At 43.3% G+C, this 27,409-nt stretch overlaps 1 protein-coding gene across 8 annotated transcripts in view; it reads left to right on the top strand.

The window, feature by feature from the left end:
- Positions 1-27,409, top strand: part of lama2 (laminin, alpha 2) — a 121,159-nt gene that overhangs the window by 38,124 nt on the left and 55,626 nt on the right. For all 8 annotated transcript variants that reach the window (XM_062559460.1, XM_062559457.1, XM_062559459.1 and 5 more), the window contains exons 9-21: positions 862-1,040; positions 1,144-1,243; positions 1,653-1,710; positions 2,575-2,677; positions 2,825-2,965; positions 4,857-5,021; positions 12,598-12,702; positions 15,073-15,284; positions 15,644-15,755; positions 16,222-16,335; positions 18,099-18,226; positions 20,783-20,869; positions 24,961-25,172. In XM_062559460.1, the coding sequence (XP_062415444.1) occupies positions 862-1,040; positions 1,144-1,243; positions 1,653-1,710; positions 2,575-2,677; positions 2,825-2,965; positions 4,857-5,021; positions 12,598-12,702; positions 15,073-15,284; positions 15,644-15,755; positions 16,222-16,335; positions 18,099-18,226; positions 20,783-20,869; positions 24,961-25,172 (1,716 nt within the window). The remainder of the gene's footprint in view (positions 1-861; positions 1,041-1,143; positions 1,244-1,652; positions 1,711-2,574; positions 2,678-2,824; positions 2,966-4,856; positions 5,022-12,597; positions 12,703-15,072; positions 15,285-15,643; positions 15,756-16,221; positions 16,336-18,098; positions 18,227-20,782; positions 20,870-24,960; positions 25,173-27,409) is intronic.

The raw sequence follows: 27,409 nt of genomic DNA, 5'->3' as shown, positions 1-27,409 counted from the left end.
AACCACCAACTACACACCAATTTCTATTTCTAAAACCAACATCTGCTTTTTAATTGTCTCCCCTGTCTAAATAGAGTTTTTTCGGGGCTTGGAATTGTTGCACATGCACTCAGACGCCACATATGTGAAAATGAATTACCCTCCTAGCGTTAATATGAACACTGGCCTGTAAAAGAGCTCTTTAAAGTCCCTCCAAAGCCATCAAAAGTCACCTCTGCATCCATTAACCTTCATCAAGTATATAGCAGCAGAGCGATGAGGTCAGAGGCTTCCACCTGTCACCATAAAACTACGCTTACCGCGTGTAATCTTTGTTTTATTTTACACGGGCTACAAGTCCTCTCTGCAGTTTGTCACCTTAAGTCCCGACACGGCAGGTGACGAAGCGCCCCAGAAAAACGCTGCAAAACCCCCCTGAGCGAAGACCCTCTGTTCTCCTCCATGAGATGTTGTGATGAAATGCTGCTCAGGGTCATCGTCAAGGTCTCCAAAACTGGCCTGATATTTTCCAATTGTTATTTTGAAGAAGAAAACGCATTAACCATCTGAACCACAGGCAGTTTCTGTTCCTGTCCTAATAAACACAGAAGCCTTTGCACCTCCATGGAAACGGCACATTCTTAGCTTGAAGTGGCGTTATCTCACGAATGTCTTTTGTTCAGTATATAACTTAATTCTAGTATCACGAATCATAGAAAAAATTGATAGATTTTCTCAAGTGGTGTCATGATGGTAATAAACAAAAGAAAGAAGGGTCTGGTGGCAAGTCTCAACAACCTGATCAATTAGTGTCAACTCTGTGTGTGTGTGTGTGTGTGTGTGTGTGTGTGTGTGTGTGCGTGTGCGTGTGCGTGTTTTCAGAGTGTAACTGCCACGGCAAGGCAGACGAGTGCTACTTTAATCAGACCGTAGCAGACCTGTCACTCAGCCTGAACAGCCAGGGCCAAAGCAGTGGAGGTGGAGTCTGCATTGGTTGCCGAGACAACACATCTGGAATCAACTGTGAGACATGCGTCGATGGGTTCTACAGACCCACCGGGGTACGTCACACACACACGCATGCACCTGTGCCTGGTTGGGAATTTGCTATGATTAAGCGTGTGTGTGTGTGTGTAAAAATGACTGTTTTCTCCACGCGGTCAGGTGATTGCTGAGGATGAGGACCCCTGCATCCCCTGCTCATGTGACCCGAATGGTTCCATCAGCCAATCGTGTCTCCCAGTTTCGAGCAAGGCGACGCCCAGTATGCAGATCCACTTTCCTTCTGTGAATCTGTCTTATTCTTTTGGATCTTTTTTGAGCTCTTCAGTGAATGCAAGCAACATGTTATATGATTTAATTTGTTTTAAAAATAACTTCAATAACATTTAATCAATTCAACCTTCTTGATATCGGATAGGGGGCGGGGTCAGTCAAGTTTAGCCGTGTGCACACAAACCTCTGTTATTAAAAACTGTATTTGGCACTATTTATATTAGAGACAATTTTACCCCTCTTTGAATTTCTAATGTTTTTTTATGTCTAGAATGAGGAGCTATTTTAGGTGCAACCACTTCAAAGAGATTCCCATCCTGCTTCACTCACGCTGTTGTTTAAAAAGAAATGTGCGCGTGTGTGTGTGCCTGTGTTTTGTGTGCGTTTTTGATTGACAGTTCAGCCAGCGGGGTCATGCCCGTGTAAGGAGGGTTTTGGGGGTCTGCAATGTGACAGGTGAGAGACGCACAAATGCACACATATAGAAAATACAAAAAGACACCTTGTGATAGGTGACCAGAACCTTTCAGCGGTTGTCTCTTTCAATTAGTGTTCAGATGTCGGCGGAAACTGATTTAACCACCAGACACACACTTGGTTTCATACTCATAGCGAGACATTAAAGATGTCCCTGAATAAACGGACATTGTATAAATGCCAGACATTCTGTTGTTTGATATGTAACTTGGATATTACTTTTTTTATATTTTACCATGTTTTATTCCTAATGGACCTGAACCAATCCTGATATCAAGAGAAAAGGAATCACAGGAATCAAACAACAATAGGAGGAGCTTTTTGTTCAATCTGTCAGTCAGAAAACAAAGTGCATCCTCTTAAATTTTTCTTTGTATTATCACCTCTTATTGCTGTAAATGTGCTCGTATTATCTTTGTTTATCACTTCCCTGTGTGTCCCATTCAGGTTTAATGTAATCTGATCTAATTCAAAAGTTAATCCAACCCCCCCCCCCACTCTCCATACTTTTTAATGACCTGCTATCAGATCAGATCCGGTGCGTCAGCAACTTCTATAAAATCACTTCTTTCAATGCACTTTAATAGACTCTGCTCGGCCCACTTTCTCTCCCAATTAGGGAGTTGTTTCTTTCATGCAACATATTTCCTACGGGATTGCACATGCATGCAGGGTCACCTGAGCGCAGCTGTTTGCCACAGACTAATGGGTCGTGTCCGAGCCCAGGACGCCAAGCAGCGGTTGTCAGGAGCACTGACCTGTGACCCTCTGGTGACAGGAAGGCTCCTCTTATCCTGGTCGCCTTCGTCTTTAATGTGCTTTATTAAACTCCTCTGTCTCCAGGTGTGCCGTCGGGTACGCGGGCTTCCCGTTCTGCCAGCGCTGCAACTGCAGCATGGACGGAAGCACCAACGACGACCCGTGCGTGACGCCGTGCGTGTGCAAGGTATGCGCACGCGCACACTTTAATGGGCTGACCTCTCTAGCCCCCCGTCGTCATTATTTTCACCACATTAGCACTGCAATAACATGCTTTGTGCTCATAACTCCAGTTTGAGGCAGCTCATAAACCTGCTGGATGTCTCCGCTGCAGGAAAACGTGGAGGGAGAAAACTGTGACCGCTGCAAACTGGGATTCTATAACCTCCAAGGTGACAACGGACGTGGCTGTGAAAAGTGCTCGTGTATGGGCGTCTCCAGTCAGTGCTCGGCTTCCTCATGGACCTATCACCACGTAGGCTGAACCAACACAAACACACGCTTGTTCTTAATTAATCGGGATATCTCTTCATCTGAGTTTTACATGGAAACACTGTCACACAAAGAATATGAATTTCAGTCCACGGAGATGGTGAAAACCTCTTGCTTCTAGCCGGCAATCTAATTATACCTTTTTTATTTCTGAAACAACATTTTAATGAAATTGCTTTCTATCCACCACTGATTTTTTACCCCGAAAGTGGTTGCAGTCAACTGACTGTACAAATCAAATTGTAATGCACACTTTTTTTGATGTGCTTACCATTACTTTTTTTTTATCATTCGGGTAATAAATCCATTTTAAAAAGGTGACTCAAAAAGGCGTTTTTGCATTTAGTTGGGTCTGCTTGTGAGATTTTCCTCGTCCAGTTGATCTTGGAATCGATTTGGGAAACGCACCTGATTACCAGTGGTTGACAACATCAAGCACACAACTACCTAGCACGATGCAGATTGTATTGCAACTGTTGTAAATGCTTGTTTACACACATATGGATGGAGTCACTTCAGTGATTACCAAAAAGAAGAAGTTTTCTCAGGTGACAGAAAAAACTACTCTTCCACGCTGGTGCACCAGTTTGATAAATATCCTCCAGGTGCAGAAAACATCTGACACAAGACGCAAAATGAAAAAGAAAATCTGTCAGTTTTTTCGATGAAAAAACAAACAAACATTAAAGGCAAAATCGGGTGTTGTTTGTAGAAGGCAAGACAAATCTTTACCAAATAAACATGGATGTGAAGTGAATGCAATGGAAGTGAGAGAACAGGGTGAAAATGGGCCAGATAGAGGTGAGGGGAAAAAAGGAGAAGGAGGGAGGACAAGACTGGTGAGGCAAAGGGTAGAGGCAAGACAAGAGGTGAGGAGGAGGAGGAGGAGGAGGAGGAGGAGGAGGAGGAGGAGGAGGAGGAGAGGGTGGAAAGAGGAAAACAGTCTTTGACTGACAGGCGGGTGTGAGAGGAGCGGAGAGGAGACGTTGACAGCATGACAGCTCTGATTTAGACACCGATAGTGTGTGTGTGTGTGTGTGTGTGTGTGTGTGTGTGTGTGTGTGTGTGTGTGTGTGGGGGTGTGTGTGTGTGTGTGTGTGTGTGGGTGTGTGTCTGTGTTCAAAAGGGGGAGCCAAGGTCAGGTTAATTGCAACGACAGATGTGTGTCTGGCTGTCTCTCATTCTCACACACACACACACACACACACACACACACACGTGCACACGCACACACACACAAACAATCTGTCAGGATTCAAGAAAAAAAACCCTCCTAGGTGTCAATTGCACGACTTTTTGGCTCAAATTTAACTTTTGTTCAAAGCCTATGAACAAATTCTGACATTTTTGTTGACATTACCTTTCACTTTTCAAACTATCCTGAAATGTAGTATTATAGAAATGAAAAGGCTATCCTAGCCATTAAAATAGCCAAACACTGTTACAGATATTTTTTATATATATATATATATATTAATATTCAATACAACAATTCCCAGAGCATGGACAATACAGAGCATTTCAGTTTAGGTTAATAAATAAAGTGGGACATATCTACTGAAACAGCCATTACTCGGGCAGCAGCAAAGCATGACTACCTACATTGAACATGACTTATAGCGTGTTCTCCGTCACATGGGGCCGAGCTGCAGACAGTGAACACAACTTCACACGGTATTCATCTGACATCGAAGCATCGAGGTCAGTTTCTGTTTGAAACTCTCTGAACATACTTTAGAGAAATCTCCCCAGAAAATGGTTTCCAACATTAAAATGAAATGTAGACACCCTAACAAGTTGAGAGCCAGCTTATCGTTGGCGCTTTTCCTCAGTGGACGGAGCTGGAAGTAAACCTTTGCCTCTTTGTTCCGTAGGAGGCCACTCTGACAGGATGGCACCTGCAAGGAGAAACGGGAGGGACGGTGTGGTCCGTTCACAGAGAGGCTCCTCCGTACCTCAGTGTCCGACACTCGGATGTGGTGAATGATCTCGGCTCCGCCTACTACTGGAACGCACCTGGCCTTTACCTGGGAAACAAGGTTGGAAGCACATGCACACACGCAAGTGTTAATGTTTGTAATTAAATGAGTTTAAGCCAAGAATGCGTTTACTTGATTGCTTTGATTGCCTTAATTTTCTTTTTTCGTGGTTAAATTTAAGATCCAAGCTCAGGGAGATAATGAGACAATGGAAATGATATATACAAAACTTAATTACTCTTGTCATTATGCGTGGACTCGGTAGTGTTACAACAACAATGTTTCCCACTAGCAAGGGATTTAACAGTATTGCTTCAATGAAAAAAATACAGCCGTAATATTCCGACTTCTCTGCAAAACCATACTATATCTAATTTAAAGTGCTATTTTCCCAAACATTTTGCGTTTTCATTTTGATATCATATTTCAATTTATCATACACAAAGCAATGACATCATTATAAAATCTCTATAAAAGCACAACAAAAATGACATTTTCCAACCAAACGTGACATTTCTTACTGGTTTGTGATGGATTCATTAGCGGTCCTCCTATGGAAAGTACCATTTAATTCTATATTGCATCCAGTTTACAATAATGCACATTGATAAGATGGCATACCAAGTAACGTCCCAATTCCTTAATGTTTTACCACGTAGGGCAATTTATTTTAAATGTGACTTGTTTGAGCTCCTTATACGGTGAGAAAAAAAGCCTTTCTTGCGTTTTTCATTAATATTCCACTCCAGCGTTACAACAGGCTTCAATACATAACCAGACCGATATTATGATCCAAACGTAAATGGCTGTGGATGCGAGTGTGGCTGAAGAAGCATCCTGCCGCGACCTTCGCCTCCCTGCCTCCCGGCCCCCCCGCTCCTCCATATCTGCTCCTGCTAATGTCGAGCGTTTGGATTTGCTGCGCGTTTTTTTTTTTTTTTTCGTTTTTTCGGTGGACGCGATTAGACTTTATCACTCCAGCTGGCAAACAGCTGCAGTCCATGTTTCTGAAGTCGAGTTGTTGCCCCACTACAACAACAGGCCGACTGTGATGTTTGTCTGGGTGTCATGGCTTAGAGGGATATACCACTGAAATTCATTACTTTGCACCCTGCAGGCCTTGCTTGTCATCTCAATTCTTTGTCTGATCCTCCATCCCTCCCGCTCTCCTTCCTCCCCTCTAACCATCCCTCCATCCCTGCTTATTTTCACTGGTTTGCTTCTCGAACTCTCACTCCGTCTCTCCAGGACTCCCATTTTTCACCTCCCTGTTCCTAAATCATCTCCCTCTACTTCCCCCAAGCTTTCTTCTTTTTGCTTTTTTTTTTTCTCTCTATCTCCCCCCGCTCGCTTTGTGTCTCTCAGGGTAAACAGTGTTTCGCCTGTTGAACTCGATAATCAACTGTTTTGCTCTTAGCGCACACACACACACACACACACACATGCATGCGCGCACACAAACAGAAACAAAACTCCTCAGCCGAACACATAGTCGCACACACACAAACCGTCACACATACTCCCAGGCCTATATAAGTCAGATAATGATGTGTTTTGGAGGCATTAGGGACAGCGGAGCAGAACCGAATGCCTCCAAACATGGGAAACAAACAAATTACCACCGTGTGCGAGTGTGTGTTTGTGTGTGTGTGTGTGAGATGGCTTGGAGCGGTTGTGCGAGTACTGATTCTTTGCTTCAATCTCTCATCGTGTTACCGAGATAGATGTGATTTGACTAAGCAACTCGTTCACACACACACACGCACACACACACAGAGTGGGGCCTATCGTGTATAATTGGAAGTGACTGGCTGTGTGTGTAATGATCAGCTAGCAGTGGATATATAAGAATACGAACGTGTATTATAACCTTCTTATTCTTAGTCGCGTAGCATTATTGGCCCCTCACTGCGCTTCGTGGATGCTCATTGGTGCAGAAGCATGTTCCACTGATGCTCGTTGGGTCTCTCATTGCCTGCACAGGTCCATGGACCCCTCTTTGAAAAGGCTTCACTGTTACTTTTAATTAAGCATGCTCTGTTTAAAGAATATTTTACGGTTTGCTTGGCAGTGGAGTGCGGGATCAGTGCAAAGAGACAAATATAAACCTAAAATACAAATAGGAACCGGGCTTGACGTTCGTTCTTCACATTGGAAACAACAGTTGAAAAAAGTTTTTGGATAACTTGATCTTCATCAGCCGATTGAGTTTGGTCAGGCACTTTAGTTTGGTGGTGTATTAGAAGCTTATTATTGAACTTGTTTTGATGGTGTCAATGTCAGCATTAAAGACAAATTCATTACTTTTTTTTTAAATGAAATGAAATGCGTCCATCTGGTGCATCCTGGGAGCTAAATCACGATGATACTGTAGGTCTGAAGCAGCAAAGAGTGCGGGGGACAGTGGGCGGAGCCTCGAGCCAGACCATCCTCCCACATCAAGCCGCGCTGTCCTTGACCGGCCGAGTGAATCCCCCCCAGCCAGACCGCACTGACCTCACCCCCCCGAGAAGTAATAAGCGTGGAATTTAAGCTTCTTTTTATTAAAAAGCAGTTAAATACTAACCTCCTCGTATGCGTCTTGTTCTCAAATTCAAAGTGAGAAAACGCGCTCATTTTGGAGAAGGAGTGACGAGGAAGGGGTGACGCGGTGCTAGAGAGACAAAGGGGGATGATGGATGAACGTCAAAAGAGGAGACGCATCATCTCCACATGTGTAAAGAAAACTCAAACACATGTGCTGAAGCTCGACAGACACGCGAACATTAATAATCTAATCTAACTGGGCCTGCACCCCCCCCCCCCCCCCCACCATTTTTATCCACTTCTCTGGTCCGTCTTGTCTTCTGTGTAGTCCGGTGAAGAAGCAGCAGTACAGAATAGTAATTCTTCACGAGGAGAACTTACTACGGGTGTAAACTTGATGTGGAACATGTGTCCCCCCCCCCACCCCCCCACCCCCCCGGTTATAGAGGTTGTCACCTCAAAGCTGTGATTGATTAAGTCTGAAGCCGTAAAAGGGTTTCTGTAAAATACTTCTTCTGAAAGAATTCTCTCCCTTTTGCCAAATACACAAGAGGAACATCAGCAGCTGGGCTGTGACTCATGAGAGGGAATATGTGTGTAGACGGGTGTGTGTGTGTGTGTGTGTGTGTGTATAGCACAACTCCTAATCTGCTCTTGATTGCATGAGATGGATTTCCCCTCCCATTTCCTCCCCTTCATCTTTTTTTTTTTTTTTTTTTCACTTACGCGGCAAAAGAAATGTCTCTCACATCAATCACAGTGGATTTGTCACAGTTTTCATTAACCAAATAAGTTGGTGCACATTTCAGTTCCTTGAAAGTGTGCGCAAAGCTCTACGCAGCAGAAAAGATTATTACCCCCCGATGTCTTTTCCATTAATTACAACACCATAAATGATCATTGTGATTGTGATTCACTGATGTTTTCAAAAATAGAATTAATGTCAAAGGAAATGTTCTGTGTGTGTGTGTGTGTGTGTGTGTGTGTTGAAATTAAGACTATATATTTAGTAGAAATGGTTCTGTCTGCTTTTTATTGGGTGCGTGAGAGTCGATAACAGCTCTCAATTACTCAAGTGGGTTCATTAATAACATCACAGTGTAGATGAGTATAAATGTCACATATTGTGCTGAACAGCAATTGGTTTGATTTCCAAAAAAGACCAAGTCGACATGACTCGAGGTTTTGTGGTTACAGTCACACAATGAGCCTAAGAAGTCTAATCACCCACCGCATTGAGTTTGTCACTTAAAGCCTCATCCAGAGCGAGCCGCTGCCTTTTGACTTTGGAGAGTCGGTGAGCCGTGGGAGTGCAGGACAGCGATTGATCGCCTCTTGGAGACTGGAAGCAAACGAGTGAGCTGCTCTTAGTAAAATGTAAAGGATCGAAGTGAACTTGAAAGTTTTCCTTAATCTTCATCATCGCCGAACCTCACCAATGAGTGAGTGAATATGGATGTTCTTGTGTGTCTGTGGGCCTTTAGTCAAGAACTTTGTTAGCGCTTCACGGCTCGCCCCCCCCTCAGATATTCATGAAGCCCTGAATTAAAAAGACACGCTGTTGACTGTGTGTCGCTGCTCTTGTTTTGGTTGGCGTAACAACGGCTCTTCACAGTCCCCCCCCCCCCCCCCCCCCCCCCCCCTGGGGTAACTTTGTGGAATCCCGATGCCGTGTGACTCAACAAGCCCCCCCCCGACGCCACGTAGAAGGCCCGCCGCCACAATGGATGCTGCGGACGCGGAACGACCTCTGCGGACACACGGCGTCCCTTTTTCTGCAGCAGGAGAGAACGTGCGGAAGCACAACTGCCCCAGAGGTTGCTTCCCCCCCCCACCGAGAGGTGGCTATTCGCTTCACAAAAGACATGGAGCCAACCAGACGCGTAACAGACGTAACAACACTGGACCGTAAACGCTCTCTTCTCCGTAATAGGAGAAGCAATGAGAAGACATTTACCTCTTTACCTCTTTATGTGATGCGGACGCACAGAAGGTTCAGTTGGGCTGGACGTTGTTGAGCTGCGTCTCAGTCCATCTGGAGCCAATCGGACCCTACTGCTAGGAACAACAACAGTGTGTGTGCGTGTGTGTGTGTGTGTGTCGTCATATAGGCCACCCAGGTGTTTCTGAGTGACTTATGTCTCTGTTTGCAGGGGTTTCGTTGCTTCTCCTGTGCATGTCGGCATCTCTGCACGCGTGTGTCTGTCTGTGTGTGTGTGTGTGTGTGTGTGTGTGTCTGTCTGTGTGTGTGTGTCATTTTCAGGGTAGTTTGTTTTCTGAAGCCTTTGTGACAACCTGGTTTTCATTTCCTGACGGATGATTCCCTTTGTTCCACTCTCTCTCTCTCTCTCTCTGCTGACGGTGGCTTTTGTACTGACAGCTAGCAGGCGAAACGTATGCGGATTGTCAAGCGCGTTCCTCTGAAGAAACTAGCGTGCGGCAGGCACAAAAGAAGGTTGCACACTAATAGCTTTTATTTAAGGGTTAAGCCGTAACTTCCAACTGAGAGTTTTGTTTACTTTTAGTATTACGGTTTTTTTTTTCCTCAGTGTTTCATGGCCATGACATTTATTTTCTTTAATGAAGATTGTGTCGGCTTCGTGATGAGGGTTTTAACAGAGAGGAATATGCCTTGATTGTCTCATTGTGCCCACGGAGTTACGAAGCTTATGGAGCTCTCGGGGGGATCTGACACAAGTAGCTTTGTGGCTCAGTGTTTATTGCTCCTTCCCATAATTCCCCTCTCTTTTCTCATAATTTCCCGCCCTATTTTGCCGTTCTGTTGGACTTTTCTCTTTCCAGTGTTGAATTTCTTTTATCTCCTGTCCGGCCGTGTCATTAGGTTGCCCCGTGTGCAGCTTTGATTATTGTCCAGCTTGTGGATGAAGTCAGAGAAATGAGTTTTCTGAGAAATGTCGAACATTTCAAAGAAAGAAAATTGCCTCTTCCACATAAATAGCACATGTTCCACCAGTGAAACGTGTTCCTGAGGATACACCAGAGAAGCCGTCTCATCTCATTCATAACTCTGATGCTGCTGCTTGCTTATTGAACACAACAACTGTAAAAATACTAACAAGCTAATCTTTTTTGTAAAATCTCTGAAGCACTTAGAGCCCTAAAATCTCCGGTTGTACCTTAGTGGCCATGAGCTGCCTGACCAATAGGAAAGCAGAAGACCCTATTTCTTCAAAATGATGTGTTGTAATATTTAGCAATCTCACTTTCAATCTGTTAAAATCCAGTATGAACTAAATAAGAATCTTATGAGATTTAAACATCTTCATCTTAATCTTAAAAGGCGAAAAGGCAGAGAGTGTCACGGTTTGGTTCTGCTTCCTGTTTTATTTTGTAGTTTTCATGTCTCTTGTGTTCCTGGGTAACTTCACTTCCTGCCTTGTCCTGTGATTGCCTGATTGCTTCCACCTGTGTCCAATCACTTGCACCTCCCTAGTGTGTTTAAGCCCTGTGTGCCTGTTGTCCCTTGTCGCGTCATTGTCCAACCGTCAACCGTCCGTTGGAGCACGCCTCTGGTCCTGTTCCTGTGTGTTTAATAAAGAACACTTCTGTTAGGAATCCTGCGCCTTGGTCCTACTTCCTGTTCCGCCTGCACCAGCGAACCCATCTGATAGAGAGTGACTTCTACAGCGGGACAAATATCATAATCACAATTTTTTTATACAAACAAAGGAAAAATTAGAATGCTCATGCTGTCATCATGAGTAAAAAAATAAAATAATGCAGGGGTAAGCAAGTCATCATTTAAGACAACACACAGATCTACAGTTGTGTTTACTGTAATACAATTCCTTATCGGATTAAGGATTATGCTCAAGAAATGCTCCATTGTCACGATACACAAACACTTGGACACTGTAACACATCTTCTTTGGTGTCTTGTGCTTTCATCATGCTGCCGACTTGTTGTGGTGGAACCAAACTACACGAAGCCACGAGCTTATGTTGAGTAAAGGTGTGAATGCAGAGTTGTGTGTGTGTGTGTGTGTGTGTGTGTGTGTGTGTGAGAGTGTGAGAATGCAGAGGAGCTAGCGGTGAAGGAGGTCGAGCAGGTGTGTGTAGGCTGCGGACTCTTGGTTCAAACCGCGGTTTTACTGTCTTCTGGAGCCCAAATGAGCAAATGGGGTTAGATGGAAAATAGGTGTTAGTCAATAAAACGTCCGTCCAGGTACAGCTCCACGCCTGCTATGGTGTGCATCTGCGTGTGTACTTTCAGTCAGCTGTGAAATAGGTGATTCCTCCTCCCGGTTTAAAGACCGAGAGTAATGATGTAGAATAGAAGAGGTTTATAGGGGCATTAAGCCCATCTCTCTCTCTCTCTCTCTCTCTCTCTCTCTATCTCTCTCTCTATTTCTCTGTCTTCCTTTGTCTCTCTCCCCCTCTTCCTCAATGTCCGCCCCTGTGTGTTTTTATGGTGGCATTATTATCTCGCTCTCCCACCCATTACTGTTCAGGTTGGAGCGGAATAATAAATTTCCGGATGATGCCGAGGCAGCACTTCTCCATTGAAAGCTCATTCTGTGGACTCAACAGAAAATCTGCAGCGAAACGCATAAGACAACAAAGATTGTATCATACTCTCGTTCTCCCTACTTGTAAAATATTTTTAAATATATTTTTTGGGATGCTGATCGAAAACACAATCATTAGAAGAAGTTTCTGTTGAAGTATTTGTTGGAGTGCTGCTGTCTTGACGTGGATCCTAAATGATCTATGTACATTTGATGCTTTTGTCACGTTCCTCACAAAATATCTACAAAATAAAACAGATCATTTCGTGGAGAATGTATAAACTTCATACTTTGAATAGCCAGTATGCTAGCTGCGGTATATAATTTCATAAAGTTCTTAAATAAATGTGGTTGGACATTACTGTGTGAATATATAGATAGATTAATATATCATGAAATCATAATTCTTTTCTGCAGAACTTGTTCCTGTTTATTTTTCATCGAACCTTATTTTCATCATTACTGTGCGAAATAAAGGTGCCACGTGAAGATGTCTTGCAAACCAAAGTCTCATGTTTTGCATTCAGTGTTTCCATTTAGCAAACAACCTGTAACCTCTTTCTGCTTCTGCCTTCCTGCAGCTCTCGGCCTATGGAGGGAGTTTGGTCTACACTGTGTCTTATGCTACAGACCAACAAGAACAAATGGCCATACGAGTGACCTCACAACCTGACCTGGTCATCGAGGTACGTTTTCCAACTCGCACAAAGACATCATTTAGCCCATATATTTAGCATAGAAAATATCTTTTTAACTCTATCCGTGGATGATATTTGACATGGAATGTGCCTGACATTTTTAAATCTTTGCCAAGGCCTGTCTTCAGTGGGCAGCGTAAAGCCGGGTGTAAAGGGATAAGCTCCAGTTCCCTGGGCAGCGCCTCGGGTCAAGAGTATTGACCAATAGTGTTGTTAACCCGTGGGGGCACATTGTCACCACCAGAGGAAGCCCACACAAGCACCAGTGTGAAGCTCTGTGTTTTATTTATTTGTGTAAGCAGCATTATTTATCTTTCCCTAAGCCATTGACTTTTGAACCAGTGAAGACCACTAAATGAAGCAGCAAATGTAAGCAGTTTGAAGCAGACACACACACACACACACACACACACACACACACATATACATACATGAGCAGCTGGCAGATGAATGCTGAACTTAGCAATAAAAGATGTAGATCGTCTCTCCTCCCCTCTCTTTATAATGAGCAGTTTGCTATATGATGCATGGCGGCAATAAGCAAAGCAGCAACACTATTAGTTAACTGTTTATATCTCCTACATCACTAAACGACATTGTGCATATGTGAGTGTGTGTGTGTGTTTGTGTGTGTCCACACAAGCCAATGTTCACTACTTTCTATGAAGAAATGTTCCTGTGATTTCACACACACAACTTTCTACCAATGCCACGTTAAAAGAGGAGGAGGTTTGAACTAGAACGACAAATATCTAATGCAATGACATGTGGGAATGTACTTCTAATGCACTAAATGCAAAGAAATACATTTAAAAGTTTAATTTTGACAAGTGCAAAACGTAAAGTACCAGTCTCAACACATTTTCTCATTCAACTCAATGAGAAAGTGTGTCTGTAAAGACTTTCTTGTGTGACTGGGCCTCAACAATTCACACATATATGCAGTAAGGAAGGTAGACAGAAGGGTAAGAAGAGGTAAGATCGGAACAAATGTGTGAGAAGGAAGGGCAAGAGTTAACAGAGGGACCACGGGAAGATATCATTGAACAAAAAACGGATGAAAGGAACAGGGGACAGGAGAAAGAATAGGAAAGAGAAGGAAAATAAGGAGATGGAAAGAAAGAAATGTGTATATAAGAACATGGAGGAAATCCGATCCACACAGGTGAAGAAGGAAAGAAAGAGAACGGAGCTGGGTAGTCACAGAGCAATGGCCTGGTGTTATTTAAAGACGCGTCACTTGGATCGACAGACCGGGAGGAGAGGAGGACAAACGTCGTCCCTGTCAACAATAAACCTCTCCGAGTGACGACGATAACGAACCGCCTACACATTGTCGACCCGCTTTCTCTCACGCCGCCGTCTCTCTGTGGCCTTTTTTGTTTCCCCCCCCCCCTTCCCTCCCACTGTTTGCTCTGCATATCTGCAACAAGTTGTGATATTGTTTGTATGCGTGGTTTTGTGAAGCCTTGTTTGCAAGTACGTGGGATCTGAATGCACAATAATCTCTCTGTCCTTGTTTATTTGCCTCACAGCCTCCTTTATCAGCCCACCATCAGCAGAGTTAAAAAATATATATTTAAGACGAAGCCCTCTCATGACAGCAATATCTATTACCTATTCTTGCATTCAACAGATAAAAACTTTTTATTTTTTACTTTTTAATGCTCAAATAAAAAATCCCTGTATTTTTGCCAGTAGCACAAGATGCTTTTTTTGTAAAACCATCTACAAACTTCTCACAATCGCTTCTTCAATCTCAGTCTCTTCTGTAGATACAAATTATTTACTCAGACAAATACGAACAAAAGCCAACATTTAATTGATTCTATTGTGTGTCTTGCCAAAGCCTGACGTTCTCAACAAATGTTTGTTACTCTGCAGCTGAAAATAGTCCTCAACCAATTTAATTTTCCTCCAGTTAGCAATGCTTCCAACTTTGGTGCTCAGCTGCTGTAACCCCCCCCCCCCTATCCTTTTTCAAAACGAATCTATGTATCTGTGACCCCTGTTTGATGGACATTATGGGATTGTTTCAAGGAGTGTGAAAATACAAAATGGACTGTAAACGTAAGGAAACCCTTGTGGGGACTTTGTCTTTTTTTCTTGTTAATTTGCGTCTTTTCTTTGTGTCTCTCTTTCGTCCCGTCCCTCCATCTGTGGCCTGCTACTGCCCTTCATCTCCTCGTACCTCCTTCCATCCCCTCTCTCTCAGTCACTTTTATTTGCATGGTATGACCTCTCTCTCCCCATCAGTGGTTGTCATACTGTATTGATGTATTTGGAGGATAGTCTAGTTGTCTTGTTTAGTTAAAGGTGAAAATAAAGACAACTAATAAAAAGCAAAATCTCTTCCAGGGAGGCGGGATCAAGATAATTGACAGGCGGTTTGGCCAGCCGGTGTACCCGTCCTCTCCAAGCACCAATCGCATTGCTCTCCTTCCGGAGAACTTCCTGGTTTCAGACAGCGCTCGGCCGATCACCCGCAGGGATTTCCTGTCCGTGTTGACCAATGTGACCGGCGTGATGGTGCGGGCCTCTTACAGCACCGAACCCAGCGCCGTGTACAGGTAGAGGGCCCGCTTCACATATTCTAAACCCACCACGGCCATTGCAACCGTGCTCCAAAGCGTGACATGTTAAGTGTTGATTCGCGTCGTTTTTTTGGAATCGAGAAACCAAACAATCTGCCCAGAGTGGAGTCCCTCGAGCAGCTCGTACCGTTGTCCCGAAGATGAACCCACTTCAACCTTCTATGAGATATTCATGAGGGGGGGAAGTTTAACTGGTGAATCTCACCGCTTTCCTGGGAGTAAATGCTGTATGAGAAATAGAAATCTGCCTAATCAGCCAAATAGCCTCGTTTAGTAAGTGAAGCCACATGTTGAACTGTACACCTGTATAACTAATTGTGTGTGTGTGTGTGTAGGCTCCACTCATTCTCAATGCAGGTAGCTAATCCCTCTGCCGCAGGAGAGAGGAGAGCTTCAGCTGTAGAGAGCTGCTCTTGTCCTCCTGGATACGCTGGAACGTCCTGTGAGGTAAGCACGCGGTGTCTCTTCCAGTGATGAGCAAGTACTGGTGACACTCAATTCTGCAAGAAGGTGTGATGGTAAAACAATGATGCAATAATATGAGGTGTGACAAAAACTAAATACTGTATGTCTCACACAAGTCATTCTCAATCTACAGTGATAGAAGGGAGAGAACTAATGGCTTTTTATAGAGAATTTTCTTTTTTTTAAAGAAAACATAAGCCCATGTTACACTGGAGGATATATCGGAGACTTTAAGCAAATGAGCTGCACAAATACACTTTATTATATTGTTACTTCAGTAGACCTTAAATTCCTAAATATGTTACATTAAGTACTACAATATTTCTTAAAGTTGAATGTCAAAAAGTTCAGAATGCATCTGATGTTCTAATCTTGACTGACACACAGTCATTTACACAAGTGTGTGTGTGTGTGCGTGTGCGTGTGCGTGTGCGTGTGTGTGTTTCAGACGTGCATTCCCGGGTTTCGGAGGGTTAACGGGAATCTGTACAACGGTGTGTGTGAGGCTTGCCACTGCCATGGACACACTTCTCAATGCCACGAGGTCACGGGACACTGCCTGGTAAGATGATCAACAGGAACTGATGCACTCGGCTTTACTCAAATTGGTAAACTAAAAAGAAATGAAGTCACCTTTTTACCTCAATGTTAAAACTCTATGCTGAAACTTTCCCGGAAACATTTTATCTCTTTTGTTTCCAGAATGTGAAACAATTTTACAAAAAAATATATGTGGAGAATATATCAAGTTACAGCATTTAGAGAGTTTTGCCTGTATTGGGATTTTACATCATTTACTGCAATTTCCCTTAAACTGTAATAATGTCTTTTAAATCAATATTAGCAAATGAAGAAAAAACTACCACTTACCCGCATGGATATTTTGAAGAAGCTTAAAAATAAATCAAAATAAAAGAATTCATGTTTCACTTAAACAATGATGTCTCCACTAAAACAATACACATTGATTCTGTTTTTTAAATGAGGTTAAAACTCAAATACAATTTCCCCAGAGCCACCATCTAGTGTCCATAAGCGGTACTGCAGTCAAAAGGACTCACACCCTGGCTTCACCCTGCCACACACAGCATTTACATACACATTTAAATATACTTTAAGCACACACAAACTAACGCACATGCACGCCAGCCTGCTCATGGGCATCATTCTGCACACACACACACACACACACACACACACACACACACACACACACACACACACACACACACACACACACACACATTCTCACTCCGCAGACTACACATTGCCTCAGGCTTAAGCTGTCAGTTAACATCATACTAGATACACACACACACACACACCTAGAGCTGTGGGTTTTGTATTATCATGTTGTGTTTTATTATAGATGAGGAGGATGCTTGGATATGTCATAGAGACACACACACACACTACAGACAAAGACAGACAGACAGGCTCTGTGTGTATGTGTGTCTCTCTCATAAACACACACACACACACACACTGACATGTCCATGCACAGAGACAGGCAGACAGAAAGATGGACTGATCTGTGGCCGTGTGTTTCAGCAGCGAAACAGACTGATCTGTAAAGACAATTATATGCAACCTGAAATCTGTTATTGCAGCTGAACACATAAAAAGGAAGTAACAATTTTAAAGTGGTAAAATGATCTTAAAACTAAACATGTAAACTCAATTACATTTATTTTGCTTCATCGGTTTAATGATGTGATGCTTTTAATTAAACCGCTTTGGAATATGTCGGGAAGGAGTTGTTTTGATTTTGTACGGCAAGGCAATCAAAGCGAGGTTAAAGGGTTTATAAGAGAACGCAACGTTGTTGGTTTTATCTTCGTATTAATTGACTTTTTGTCACAAAGAGAAAACACCAGTAAAAACACCAGCCCCAGGAGACCGAGTAAGGATACAAAAATAATGTTCATCAAATAATACCAAAAAAATGAATTATAGCCATAGATTTTGCAGAGCCTTAACCCTTGAGCCCATTACCTCTTCCTTTGTAGCACTTAACCTCCAGCAAAGTGTGACATTAATTACTCTAAAAGAGCTACTTTGGTTGTTAGCTCATGGGTTTTCTTTTTCACGTTGCATTTGCATTTGGGAATAAGTGAAACTCTGTGGCTCATTATTCGGCTTCATGTTTTCGGGATAAATGGCCAAACGGAAGTGGATAAATTGGATTTAGGTCCAGCTCTCGGTGTTTTAGAATATTACACTAGAGATGATGCAAAGCGAACTTGTCACTTTCCAAAAAGGAGGTCTACGGTTGACGCTAGAACTGAACTATTGAGTCATTGACTTTGCGGACGTCTCCTGCAGGACTGCTCCCACCACACCACCGGCCCCCACTGTGACTCCTGCCTGCCTGGTTATTACGGCAACGCCAGCCGAGGGTCACCTGCCAACTGTCAGCCCTGCGCCTGCCCACTCCATCTTCCAAGTAACAAGTAGGTTATGAAGACAGCGAGGGGGGGGGGGGGGGGGTTAATGGGGCCACCAGGACGCGCTTTAATCAAACGCTTCAATCTATCGCCGCTGACCCCTCAGCACTGTGGCCCCGCTTCTCGCTTCATTCAACCGTCTCTTCATCGCGTTCTTGTCTCCTCTGCTGAAAAAAAAAAGGGGGGGGCTGAATGTTGTCGTCTCTAAAGGATGTCGCCGAAAATTGAGACTTTTGTCACTCCGAGCTTGAATATAGTTGTAATGAATTGAAATTTCATTAAAATAGATAGAGGCGGAAATGTCATCATTGCCGTCTCTTTGAGAAAGACTCAATAGACACAAGGTCAAATGTTTTGTTTCTCTGCAGCGTCCAGTTTAGGTTTCAATGTTAATCTTTGTTCGGTCAAAGATTTGATGGCGGGTGTCAGATCAGAAACTTTAATTTAACGTTTCCATCAGCACAAACAACAACAACAACAACAATACATATTGGTTGAATTGATTTCTATCTATTAATGCTACCATAGATCGACTTTATCTCCAAATGACCACAGAGGGAGTGTTTCTGTGTTTGGTGGACAGATGTCACCCACATGGCACACACACACACACACACACACACGCAGGCAGCAGCAGCTGGGAATCTTCATGCAGGCATCACACGTCATGTCCAAAACTCTCCGAGCTAAAGAAAGATGCCGCTCTCTCTGTCTCCCACCGCTCCATCTCCCCATGAACCCCCCCCTCGCAGTAATAATAGCTTGAAAGTGCCAATGCCTTCCAGACCCTCAAATAGCCATCCAGTCCCTGGTGTGCGCTGCAGCCCATCGCTCAAGTAGCCAGACAGACAGTCAGACGTTCCAGTTAGCCCTAATGTTTAAAGTGGTGTCCATATTAGTTTGAGCACGGGTGCATGCACAGTGCCGCTTTACAGGGGAATCATTAGAAATCAGTTCGGTCACGGAGCGCTGATCCTCTTTATTTCCGACGTTTTTTTTTTTTTTAATTGCTCCATTTGTCCGTCCATTAGATCTTGATTTACATAACGGATTTTAGAGAGATGCATTTAAAGATCCCAGGTTAACCATCCGTAAAAACCTTCATCGACTATGTTTTTACGCAGATGTAACCCACAGAAGTGTCTTGACTCCGATATTCTCTCTGTTCCCCTCGCCTGACACCCGGGTGAAGAATATCAAGGCTTCATCACCGTAGGGACAATATAATTGTAATGACATGAATAGAAATATCATCACCACAGGTAGCAGCATCAGTACAAGTGGAGAAACATCATCCCCCGTGGGTGGAAATGTCATTCGCTGTCGGCAGAATCAACACAACTGTGGCTAGAAAACTTAACATTAGAATCTCAGGCCTCCCACGAGGGATTTAAGGAGTTTAAAACCTTGTGTCATGCTGTGGCTGCTTCATAGTCCCACATCACCAGTGTTCAAGTTACATCAAGTGTCTCCCAAAACTAAAAAAAACAGCTAATTAATAAATACTGTAATCTTGTAGTTTGAGGTTTAGTCACTTGACATTTGCCAAATGAATCCCTGTGAAAAGCCTTAATTCTCCCAGGATTTTGATACTTTCAAAATTCAGCATGAAAGTCTATTATTATTTGTCTTTTGATGTAGATCTGGAGCAGATGTAGATTAAAAGGTTTCTATTATTAGAGTCATTTGGATGATTGTGCCGCCTTGGCAGAGGCCTTTTCCTTACTGCTTGTGTCTCAGTGTTGAATTAAGAGGTGTTCACTCAGTTGATAGTTTGTAGGTTGGGATTGTGTTGCCAAGTGTGACCTGATACATCAGAATACTAAAAAACTCTGTGATTATTGTTGTATCCCTGTCAGGTTGGTTTATATTTAATTTACAAGCATCACTTATACGTTCTGTAAGTACAGTGTATGTATGAGAGACATGTTTAGGGCAGTTAAGAAGGCGTTTTAGCAGCAGGGATGTCTCATCGCATACGTTTTGTATATATCTGTATCTGGGAGACATTTGACTTCACTCAACACATTCCCCTCAATCCCCTCCCAAAAACCCTCTAGAAAGGGCAGCATCGCAGCATCTCAGTAAAATTTAACTGTAATATTTTACATGTGCACATGCGCTCTCCATGTCAGTGTATTTCTGAACACCAGTGAGTCGGTCCGGCACCTGGAACCCGAGCCGGCGGAACTATCAATAGTTTCTGGAAGTGGGAGGGCGACAGAACGAGGGCGAGCGATCCTTCCCTCCCTCTCACTGAGGTTGCAGCCTGTGGGGGGGGGGTCGGGGGAGAGGAGTGTTTTCCTCTTCAGGAGTGTGTGTACAGTACAGTGGGTGCAGTGGTCGTAGGTGTGCGAGAGAGGGACCGAATGGGAGGGTTGTAAAGTGAAAGCAGGGTTGACGGGGTGTGTGCGTGTGTGCGTGTTTGGGATAAACCATGGCCTTAACTCGCCTCTGTCCTCTCCTCTTCCTCCTCCCTCTGTGCACGCTGGGACAACGCTACCAAACACATCAACAACCTCAACAACAACAACAACAACATCATCCTGGCAACTACAACAGCTTCAGCCCCACCTGCCACGTAGGTGCAGAAGGAGAATTGTTGTGCGACCAGTGCCAGCCTGGATACGCAGGACCACGATGTGACAGGTAACACACACACACACGCTGAACAGCAACTGCTGCTATTGACCAGTGTTGAGGGCCTCAGTGTCTCGTTGTCTATCTGACTTTGTGTCCACAGCTCATTTATTAGCTAAGTGACGTGCATGTTCCATTGGCTCTGAGCGTCTTTACCGACCCAGAACTAATGAGGAGTCTCTCTGGATACTCGTCCTGTTGACGCTTGAGGCTCTTGTGTCACGAGGTGACGCGGACGGAGTAAATACAGTCTTCTCACCACGCAGACCATGGAGAAACACATGTGGCCTGTAGTGTATTTAACCAAAAACTGACGAATGAGTTAGTTATCACGATACCTAACATGTTTATTGTTGTGATCGCGTGTGGATCCCGTACAGTTCACACGGAAGAGGAAAGTTTCCTCGGTTTTTGCACTCTGAGAAGCAGTCTATGGGTACCACTTTCACGAGTGTTGTCACAAGCTATATTAATATTTATTATATATTAATTTTTAATAGAAATATAATATACATGTGAAGTTATTTAGTAAATTTCACCAAATGAGGAAAAACCAAAGGTTTGTCTCATCAGTGACTTATTACAGGACATTTATCTTTTAAGCAGATTTGACAACACAACCTCAAGGGTGGAGGACACGGACTTTGTCCAACTAGGTGGTAACTCCTCTTCATGCATGATTGCATGCCTGAGGGACACATATTTCTCGTGGTTTTCCTATGGTTGGCACGAAAGGCCACATAATAGCATGCCAAGCACGGGATAACATTCATTCCTTTTACTATGATTTGTTCATCCTTGAGTTTTCTCTGACTCAAGTTAGAATTTCTCTGGATTGTGTATCAGCTCCTTCGAAAGCTGTCCGCTTCCTTGTTGAGCCCCCCCCCAAAAAATGTAAATACTTCCAATGTACAATATATATAAGTAAAGTTCCTATTTTGTTGTATCAAAATGAACAATTATTGCAGGCATTTCTATCTCAAGGATGTGTGCTTCGGACAGGTGTTCAGTTCCCATTGTGGAGGTCCCCGCTGTGACCGCGGGGCCCACGGGGACCTCAGCTCGCCGCCATGCATAGTCCACATGCCTCCCCACGCCGTCCACAGCGCAGTCTCTCTGTCTATCAACAGCATTTGGCAGTGGAAAACCAACTGGCTCGTTGTGGGTGCATTTGTTTCTTCTTGCTTTGTCCCTCACTTGGAGGCCCCGTTGGTACATAACGGTTCCTCCTGAAGGCTCCACGAGTGAGGACGGGCTTTCTGATGGAACTTTGTTTGGATAAAGCCCCAATCAGGAGGCATCATCACAGCCATCTTTTTCTTGTGTAGATGTTGCTGTTTTAGGGAGATTGTGTATATGTTTGTGTGTTTGTGTTTTTGCATGTGCAGGGAAATATGTCTGTCTTTTTTTAAATATACAGAATGCATCTGTGCACGTACATTGGGATTGTGCGTTTGTGCTGTTCTGATGCCATATGCTGCGTCTAGTCAGTGAGAGAGGACAGCTGGGGAACAACAAGAAGAAAGAAAGAGAGACTTGCATTGTCCAACTTAATTCTAAAATAATATTTGACTGAAAACAGTATTTAAAAGGTAATCGGCAAGTTGATTATTGTTTTATTCATCTAATTGGTACCTGCTATGCACTAACCACCATCACACTTCGTTATTTACATTGCTTTGGTTACTGTTAATGGTTATTAATTGTAATGTGCCAGTAATTGTCTGTATTGTGGGCTTGAGCTGCAGATAAGATACTCCCTTCTTTCAATGCTAATAGAATATCTACTTGCTGCTTAGTGACTCTGCTTTTTAATTTTCTGTCCATAACCAATCATAGTCCTTTAGAATTGACAAGTTAGTCTGCAAAAACATTGTTCTGAGTTTTAAGCTGCTTTTGAGTGATATCAAGGGTTTGCCAGTATATTCAAATTGAATTGGCCTTTAAAGGCATTTCAGATTTGTTTTTGGGGACCATTATGAGACGCACTATAAATCAATTGCATAGAAGGAACTAGTTGGGGATGGTTGTGATGATATCTCTATTAGTGTCCACAATCTTTTAAAATGACAGTCATGCTGGTTATGTAATCACGATCTTCCTTCAAGTTAGCCAATTGTCATGAGCGGCCACTCGACAGCGTGCACCTTTCTGGTTTTGTTAACGAAGTTTACGCTTCCAGTGTGAAAGGTCTTAGGTGTGTGAGGTGAGTTTTTCAGCTAAAGACACCACAGGGTTAATCCCCATTGTGATACCTTGTCTGGAGACGGATACTGACTTAACAGACGTGATTTAAATGAAACTCGTTTAAGTTTATTTCTTAAGGACTCACAATCGTACTTTAAATTGATGTTATGTCCCTGCAGCAATGCACATACAGTTCATAGTAAATTGCAATAAATCCTCAAGATATTTATTTATATGAAAGTCCCATTTCAACTACCACGTGCCACAATTTCTACTTAAAAGAATACAGGAAAATGAGGAGAGCTTCTCTCCCATTAATAACACTGACAATAAAAGAAGAGAACTTTTGGGACCCCTCTCCTCCCCCACTGTAACTCTACCAGCTGTGCACTCTGAAGACTTTGACCAGGTGTCTGACATATCTCCTTTAAACATTCAAGACTCTCAACTAAAAATACCTCCACTTCCTCTTCAAGCCTTGGTGACCACACATGCACACACACACACACACACACACACAGATAATGTGAAGGAATAGCATATGATGTGATAGAAACCGCAAATAGTGAATGAATCTTGCAAATGAGACTAAATACAAACACACCTCTCCCTGCTGTCATGAAGGGAGATTGCTGCCAGTATGCTTCTCCACTTGACTAGAGGGATGCTCTTGTAGCGCTACGCGCGCACACACACACACACACTAATGTAGATACTCACACAGACACACACACACACACATAAGCTAATAAACCCTTTCTATTGAGTACCAGGAAGGGTCAATGGTAATAATGGCGTGTTGCTCTTGACTCTTTCTCTCTCTCCTTTCTTTTCCTCGCCTCTAAATTCAATTCTCTTTCCAATGTGAAGACCTTCCCGCCCCTCCTTCCTCTCTATTGGCTCTCCCCCTCTTCTTTCATATCAATTCCCCCTTTTCTGCCTGTAGAGCTTTATTTCGGCTTAGTCCAGTTTTATTTGGTTGCAGTGGCTCTTGACACGGCACAGCACTTTCGGGTTAATGTATTTTGCAGAGTCTGGGACTTCCTGGTATTATTAATCAAAACAAAGCGGATGTAAAGCACAAATTGAAATCTTGCCATGGCGTAGCAGTTCACACGTGTATGAGTCTGTGGCCTTGCTCAAGGTTGTTAACAAGAAGTAAAAAAAACATTTTTTATTCATAATGTATATATTTTTTATTATCCGAATCATGTTTGCCTTACACTGAGAACATAAGTAATATACATTTCTACTGATGAACAGTATTGTATGAACAGGTAAGGATAGCGTTAAACTGGAGTTCAGTCCACGAAAGGTTTTCTGAGAAAAACCTGGACGTGCTCGGATAAACCGTTTTGCAATCAACTGCCCGAAGAAGATAGATCTAAATCTTTTTAAAAGCCTATTTTTCTCACCTTTCATTTGATATTTTTTACATGTTTTTTGATGAGCTGTCTGCGTGTGTATATTTCAGTCTGTTTGTGATGTTATTAGGTGTTTAAATATGAATTATGAGCAGTCTCACTGGTCAAAGACGCATAGCTCAACAATGTCAATGACTCCTGTGGACGCAGCTAGATGATCTCCATTGCTTGTTTATTTTGTGTCTGGAATGTGGTTGCCACGTCTCGTGGGCTGACTGCTGCTGTAATAAGCCATCCTGTATTTGGGGAGCAGTATTTTCTTGTCTTACACGCTGCAAACAGAGGTAAACAACGTTGTGATAATATTTACCGGCTGCATAGACCTTCATATAACATGCATCTATGTTGAAATGCTTCTGCAACTTGCGATGCCAAATAAATACAAGAACCATCCAAATGTTCCCAATATCCTCTTTTTAATTACCGTTGAATGTTCAACATCTGATATGAAACCGCATTGACGCACTGTTTGTCTCCGCTCCCTCCTAGATGTTCCAACGGATACTACGGCCAGCCCAACGTGCCCGGGGGATCCTGCCGGCCCTGTGATTGCCATGGCAACCTGGACCTGTCCAAACCTGGCAGCTGCGACCCGATCACGGGCCAGTGTCTGCGCTGTCGTCAAGGTTACGGCAGCGCGTCTTGCGACAGTTGCGCTGACGGCTACTACGGAGATGCCATCGTAGCAAAGAACTGCCAGCGTGAGTAAAGCGACTAACAACAAGCATCACGCTGCACATCCGTCAGTAGCTTTCACTGACTGGCGTTTACATGAGTATGTAAAACTACTTCAACGTGAGTAATAAAATACTCCCGTAGTCATAAATAAAATCACACTGTAGTACCTGATGAAAGAATCAGCTCATTCATTATTTAACACATTTCAACTTGCAATGAAGTTTGCTTCGTAAGTAATATTCATGTGTATATACATATATATACACAAGGATTTTGATACTATAGTCTTATTTGTAGCTTCTGGTGGCTAATGTTAACGAACAGTTGGCCTGCTTTTATTGCATCTGTTATTATCGAGTTACTTCACTGACTTCATCCCTCTCTGATGCTAGCGCCATTACCTTTGATCCCCACAACCCCAACCCTAGCAACGTGAGAATGATAATGAGATCTTCTGTGACCAAGTGATGCTATAATAAGATAAACAACAGTTCCAAACCTCAGAAGTTTAAGAGCGAAAAGCCAATATTTGCTCTCAGTAGGGGCGTTAAACTGAACAGTAGTATTTCCTCTATGAAACTCAATTGAAACTAAATGATGCCTTTTAATCCTGAAACACTGAGTAGATATACCATCTGGTGTGTGTGTGTGTGTGAGAGAGTGTGTATCGGTAAGCAGCTGTGGCAGTAGAAGGTGTGATGTCGGAGCGGCCCACTGACTGCCAGCTGTGTTTAAGAGTGAAAAAAATTAAAATTCTACCTGTAATAAAAAAATAAAATACGAGAGGAAGAAAGAGAGAGAGAGAGAAAAAGAGACAGAAAGCAATGGCAGTAAATATAGACATACAGATGGCTCTTCTTTAGCCAAGATCTTCATTTAAACCTGTGCTGTTTACTGGCAGAGAGACATACTGGGAGACACGCTTGGAGACATGCAGGGAGACACCCTTGGAGACATGCAGGGAGACCTGCAGAGAGACATGCAGGGAGACATGCAGAGAGACACGCTTGGAGACATGCAGGGAGACACCCTTGGAGACATGCAGGGAGACCTGCAGAGAGACATGCAGGGAGACATGCAGGGAGACATGCAGAGAGACACGCTTGGAGACATGCAGGGAGACATGCAGAGAGACACCCTTAGAGACATAAAGGCAGACATGCAGGGAGACACGCTTGGAGACATGCAGAGAGAAATGCAGGGAGACACCCAGAGAGACATGCAGGGAGACACACGGAGAGAAATGCAAGGACATGCAGGGAGACATGCAGGGAGACATGTGGAGAGCCACGGATTAACAGAGAGACGCCTCACTGAGAGACAGAGTGGACGGACGAAGCCCCGGGGCAGTGCAGGGGCCACAGAGGCAGGTAGACAGCCTGACGGGGGTATTAATGTGTATTTGATAGTTCATTGTTCTGAAGTTGTTTCCTCTCTCCACCCAGCTAAATGGTTATTGATTAATCCGCCTGATCTATTGCTCTCTTACGGCGTTGAGCGGCTGCTCGTGTCTTGGAGTTGGAGGGTTGTTATTGATCGTGTACAAATGACCACGAGGAATTATTAAAACACAACTCTCTCTCTCTCTCTCTCAGTCTATCCGTCTCATCCCTCTGTCTGCCTCGCTCTCCCCTATCGCGCCGAGTCCTAATGAAGTTTATTGAGTGGAGCAGGAGAGTTCATGCCGAGTCCATTTGTGCGTTATTAGACTATAAAAATCCAGCATTTTTTGCTGCAGCCATTTTGTGTTTCTGTCTAATAGTGGTTCAGTTTAATTCAGTCGAGGGTTTAAAAATGGTTTGATTTTACAGGGAAACGTGACCGTCAAAGACAAAAGGATCTCCTCCGACCATTTGTCACGCAGGGAAAAGTCGTTTCAATCGGTTATAATGAAGTGTACTTTTGTACTTTAGTTTAATCACTGGTACAGAGTAGAGATATTGAAATATTGAAATTTTTAAATCTAATTATGCTTTCTGTGTTTCTGACCCTTTAGTGAATGTTTCATAGATACTTCACGCAGTAGATCAATAAACTCAACTTTGAGAAACCACACAATTGTAACTTTGCCACTGTTAATGGACTGGGTTGAAAACCTTCTACATGTCCTACTTTGGAGCAGATGGAATCTTTTAACAAAATGTACCGCAGTTTAAAAATGTACTTAATCAGCAGAATGGCTATTTCTATATCAATTGCCTTGAATTCTTAAGTCTCACACAACAGTTTAATCCTAGTCTCATTTCAGTCTCAGTCTCAT

Source organism: Pungitius pungitius, chromosome 20 (genome assembly GCF_949316345.1).
Source record: "Pungitius pungitius chromosome 20, fPunPun2.1, whole genome shotgun sequence".
NCBI classification, from domain to species: Eukaryota; Metazoa; Chordata; class Actinopteri; order Perciformes; family Gasterosteidae; genus Pungitius; species Pungitius pungitius.
The sequence above is the reverse complement of the archived record's forward strand: the minus strand, read 5'-3'. Positions and strand labels throughout refer to the sequence as shown.